The 6,000-nt window shown below is 39.0% G+C and overlaps 1 protein-coding gene across 3 annotated transcripts in view; it reads left to right on the forward strand.

Moving 5' to 3' along the window:
* Nucleotides 1-5,143, forward strand: part of LOC147026246 (transcription factor GATA-6-like) — a 36,901-nt gene extending 31,758 nt beyond the window's left edge. For all 3 annotated transcript variants that reach the window (XM_085881460.1, XM_085881461.1, XM_085881459.1), the window contains one exon: nucleotides 2,411-5,143. In XM_085881460.1, coding sequence (XP_085737586.1) covers nucleotides 2,411-2,581 — 171 coding nt within the window. In that variant the 3' untranslated portion in view covers nucleotides 2,582-5,143. The remainder of the gene's footprint in view (nucleotides 1-2,410) is intronic.
* Nucleotides 5,144-6,000: the final 857 nt, after the last annotated feature.

The following is a 6,000-nucleotide window of genomic DNA, read 5'->3' on the forward strand; positions in this document are numbered from 1 at the left end:
GCATAACGCTGGCATACGTTGTAGGCACGTTATGCGATCGTTGACACACATTGTCACACGTTACTTGTAAGTTACTCATAAGTCGAAACACGTCGAGGTAATGTTTAGCGTACCCGAAACTTATTTCTAACCTGAGTAACGTGTTGTAGGCATGTTACGTGATCGTTGACACACGTCGACACACGTTACTTGTACGTTACTCATAAGTCGAAACACGTCAAGGTAATGTTTAGCGTCAGTGTTGCAGACTCCCTCGTTTTTTTTTTTTTTTTCTTCGGTACGACGGTGATGTTAACACTTCGATTTCTAGTGCGGTTATAATATAATATAATTCATAGGCTGCCGCTCAACGATTTAAATCATAACCGCACTAGAAATCGAAGTGTCAACATCACCGTCATATCGAAGAAAAAATAGACCAATGTCACCCGCAGGGTGACCCGTATCTTGCCAAAGGGTGACCACGTGTGACTTCTTTAAGGTCACACTGAGGTGAACAGAGCTGCTATCCACCAGGAGCGACTCCTTGAGGAATATCTGCCTACGAGAGATTCCGATGAGAATCGTTCTACAGAGTAACCATGAAAAATATGCGTTTGCAAAATGACGATTTGTTAGTCACCAAATGACGTCATAATGTTTCAAGCTTGACATATCTAGAAAGCACTCATCGAGGTGTTCAATTTGAGGTACTACACGATATAGTTCCTAAAACTTGAAAATTTGAACTTCGGCGCTAACCATGAAGGTCAAGGCCAATCGCCACCAAAAAATAATCAGCTGAGCGCCAGACCATGAACTATATTCGCATGAAGTTTGAAGACGATCTGATCAAAATTACTCAAAAAATAAGGGTTTCGTCGACTCCCCTGATTTGCGACAAAGTGACCTTGATCTTTGACCTTGACCTTCAAAATTTTTATGCGCTGAAAGGGACCTCTATAGGCCTCTGATATGCGAAGTTACAAAAATTTCCAATGATAACTGTGCTCTGCAGAATTTTTTATACGTGATTACAAACAAACAAAACAAAAAAAAATAAAAAAATAATAAAAAAAAACATACAAGCTGACTAACATATCTTGCAAAAACTTCGTTTTGGCAAGATAAAAACAAAAAACCAGGGAGTCTGGAACACTGACGCTAACCATTACCTTGACGTGTTTCGACTTATGAGTAACGTACAAGTAATGTGTGTCGACGTGTGTCAAAGATCACGTAGCATGCTACAACTTATGCCAGCATATGCGGAATGTGTGTCATATGTCGAGTACTTGAAGAAATTTTCAACATGCTGAAAATTTTTCGACGTACTCGGCGTATGACGATGTATGCCAGCGTACTACGACGTATGCCAGCATACTATAAACGTATACAAAACTTACCCATAATGTATTCAACGTGTGCCAGCTTGGTTCAGCAAATTTTTCATACGTCGGCATACGCTGGCTAAAACGTCAAGGTGTGACAGCAGCTTCTCACTTCGATGTCTAGTGCGGTTAAGATTTGAATCGTCGAGCCGCAGCCTTTTAATAGCCTATTCCACGTGATCGTCGGCGATACGCTGCCACACACTATGCATAAGTTAGACTATCGTTGGGCATAGGTTGTGAACGCCGACAACACGCTCAGCATTCGTTGGTATAAGTTATCTATATGTGATTAAAACGTTCTGTTTACGTTACTAATACGTTATACATATGTCCAACACGTTATTATAAACCCCAATTTTTTTTTTTAAACATCAATAGTTCAGCGTACGCCAGCGTTTTAGATCAATTTTGATACGTTGCCATATGCTGGCTAAAACGTCAAGGTGTGACAGCAGCTTAACAGGCATAAGTGTAAACAATCCAATAATTAAATTTGTGTTCTTGACAATAAATTACAACAACCTCAACACACGATCTTCACAATACATATGACTCGGTCGTGGCAGTGTAAACATACTCGAGGAATTATATATATATATATATATATATATATATATATATATATATATATATATATATGTATATATATACATATATATATTTATATATTTATGGATTCCATGGTAGATTCTTCAACCTTTAATTTAACTAAAATTGACTCAACAGTTTCGATCAACAACATGTGCAAAGCACCGTGCATCCATTAACCTTTCTCAAGAGTGATGAACATTTCCACAACATCCCCCTAAATATCCATCAGTGGGGGTGGGCTCAGCTGGACAGCTAATTTTAAACCAATAAATAAATAATTATCCTCCTAACCACAAGTCTTTACTTGTGTGTGCGCATATAATTACATATATATATATATATATATATATATATATATATATATATATATATATATATATAAAATCAAATGTCATCTTCATGCCATAATATGATATTTCCTCTTGCTCTGTTATCCTTGGCTGCAGATACTCCCATTTTCTTCCCATCATGTTGTGGGTCACGTGGCAGCTAATGGAGGCCTTGGAATTTCCAGCAGCCAATCCCTGTTTGGTTTGCCATCCCCACCACAAGTGACACATGGAGTGCTGACTAGTTTGGATAACTCTCCACCAGGATGTTCTTCTGCCAATGGTTAAGAATGAAAAACCATAAAACGCTTTCACACACAAGAAGAGTCATATTTATCTGTGCCATATAATACCGTGCCATATTTTTTGCATCAAATGTTTTGCTGTTTTACTGTACATAAATCGCCCTTTTTCATGAAATCCTACAAGTTTCGAGTTTAAGGCCTAAACTTGCTCATTGAGAATGTGAATGCAAGCTCACGAGGCAGCATCATGTGTTTGCGGACGGACTGCTGTTTCAACTTTTCAACACTTGAAAATAGAACAAAATGGCTGTGGGAGCATTAACTCAGAAGATAACAAGTTGCAAATCTCCCAGTGATCAAGTTACAAATCTACCAGCGATCACTAGAACAATAAAGAAAACGAGTATGGTTCAGTGAGTGAATCTCCTCTAATTCTCACTTTTATAAAAAGATCCATACTTTGTTTCCACCGACACAGCATCGAGACCGAGGTGGTCCAGCTAACTTTGGCATGGTCAAGTGCTCCCTGTAAGATCTGGATCATAAAGCTGACTTCATATAATCCCTTTACATCAGGTGTAATCACTCAGAGGAACAGAACAGATCCCTTGGGTGTTGTAAACCACACGATATGTGTGCTACTTGTACTATACTGGCTCGAAGTCATGACAACTTCTGTGTAAGATTGAACGAAAGGCAGTCGTCAACTTTCAGTGTGTTTATTACTTTTCCCAAACACATTGTAAAACGGGTAAATTACCGAATATATTTATTGCATACATTTACTATTAAGATCAGGACAGTATTTTACCATACATGTGATTGTGTAATATGATCAACTGTCATGTGATACTGTATGCTGCTCGTGTAAATGCCACCTTAAGTGTAACATACTTTATCAATGTTCAGTACTTGTATCATCACAGATTTGTTTTAATGGCTTGGTATTTACCTTTCCAATTGGATTATACCAACGGGAGGAGGGAGTGAGGTAGAGAAGGGTGGGGGTCAAAAAGGCACTCACAATAGACCAAGAAATGCCAACTTCTTATTTTTCCATGTATAATTCATAAGAAAACATTTTTTCTTGCTACAATAATTACATGTGAGTCTGGCTGGATAGGCTCGATGTACACACACTCGCTTCTGAGCTGTCAAGCCTGGGTTCAAATGTCAATCCGGGCTATACACTCTCATCCTGGTATTTCACATGCAGGGTGATGCACAAGTGGGTACCATCCATCAGGACATTAAGCCTCAGGACCGGTCTGCCAGCATTGGTTGGTTGGTGGAGGACATTAAATGTCCAACAGTGACTTTCACAAAGAGTTGGCAAGTTATCAGCACTGTGAACAAAATACAAATTCCTGCCACCTTTAGTGGTGTGTCCTGTGATGGAGTGTGATAATTCCAGGAATGGTTCTAGCTTTGAAACGTTTCTCGGCTTAGTGTAAATGCCCTGAAATTCTGACAGAATTCCATGAACCATAAATACTTATACATTGAACATTCAAAAAAAATTAAAAAGTTGCCATTTATTGGTCTATTGTGAGAATCTCTTTCCGAGACCATTTGCATCATGAATATTCCTTTTTTAATTCAGCGAGCATTTGCTTAATTTAAGATTTGAATGAAACGGTCAATGCAAACTGATGATGTTCAAATATAAATATTATTTCTTGTGACAGAGTAATAATTATGTGCAGATTGCCCCCCACATCCCCCCCCCTCCACAAACATCCACAAGCTTGCTGTTACTCTGTTCAATGCAGTCTGGTGAAGTTTCATTCAGACGTAATTTTTGTCCCTCTGCAGTTGCTTGAAGATTTACGAGAATTGGGCTACGTTTGTTCCTGGCATACGACTAGCCACTAGGCTATGTACAAACACGTTTTTAACCCAGGATGAAATAATATAATCGGTGTATATTATAATTCAAGAACCTTTCCTCGTCTATTTTGCATCTCTTTCCCTTGGCATTTAATATTGAACCCAGCAAGCAATATTTCCACGTTTTATAGATGATTATGTGGCATATAGTGAATCTTTCCAGTGAGTCTTCCAAGTCACAGGGTGCATGAAAAAGTCTGCAAGCAGAAGTTTTGGTCCAATGAGCAATTCGTACCTATACTGTGAGCTTGCAGCAAACTGGTAAACTCACATTAAAAGCAATGATTCATAGACGAAGGTAGCGCTGGTTACATTATAGCTGTTAAAGCGGTATAATTTCTAGAGGTAAGTATATAAGTTAGCGGAGATTGAGAGATAGAATGAAATATATGTGGCATTATTTTAAAACACGAATAAACGAATTAATATTGTAAAAGTTAACATTGAAAGTCTTGATAAGCGATTGAGTGTAAGCGGCAGTTGGTTAGTTCACTGCAGGTGATACAGATACAGTAATTGCATTCATTGCCCCGATGTGTAATGCGTTGCTGCATGGATTGTAGATGCTAACCGAGTTCTCAGACCAGAAGTTTGGAAGTTCTACCAAACTATCGAGTGGATATGCTTTGCTAATCTGTTGTATACTTCTTCAGCAATGCGTTTCACAATGCTGTTTGTATCACATGCATCAGAAATAAACGAGTCATTTGCACTCCTCCTGCCTTGACTTTATTATTATATATTTGTTTGTTTATTTATTAACTCTGCCACCAAAGGTGAACAGAGGTTATGGTCTCACCCCTGTCTGTCTGTTTGTTTGTTTGAGTAGGATATCACAAAATATTATGGACGGATTCGGACGAAACTTGGTGGACACGTGCATGTGACAAGGACAAGTTGATTCGATTTTGGAGAAGATCCAAATCCAGATCTGGATGCGAGAATTGTTTTTAATTTTTAAAGTGATTCTTCACCAATGAGAGATTGGGACAAAAGTGATTATATGGAATGTTATTTCAAAAACGTACTGGACATGACATTTTCTAGTGGATCAGCTATTGCATGGCGGAGGTGTATGCCTGGTGTTGGTTTAATGGCTAGAGTGGTGGGCTTGGGATCCTCGGGTCCTGAATTCAAATCCTGTTTGGCTGCTGAATTAATACCAGGTGGGGTTGACAGCCTGTCATCCTTCTGAGCTCAGCAAAAATGAGTACCAGTTTGCTGGTATCCTGCATCAGAGTGGAAACCTGTCCAGGATTGTGTCCAATACCACAGGAGACTGCTTAGGCAGCACCAACGCTCTGCACAGAACATGGTCCCAATGGATGGATGGATGGATGGTGGAGGTATGCGATCTACTGAGTGCCCTTGTAGTTTGATTTGGATTTGTGGGGCAGATATTGAGAAAAATAAGAAGAACTGTGACTTGTAGTTAAAGAACCAAAATGGCATAGATCATGCTTAATATGCACAAAATGGTTTCAGATATAGTGTCAAGCTGAATATGTCCCCTGATGCCCATAAATGGGAAATTAATGAATTGTGAAAATCGCTTAAGTCCCACATCTTCGG

Source organism: Eptatretus burgeri, chromosome 5 (assembly GCF_056783735.1).
Source record: "Eptatretus burgeri isolate ZD-2024b chromosome 5, Ebu_testis_v1, whole genome shotgun sequence".
Lineage (NCBI taxonomy): Eukaryota > Metazoa > Chordata > Myxini > Myxiniformes > Myxinidae > Eptatretus > Eptatretus burgeri.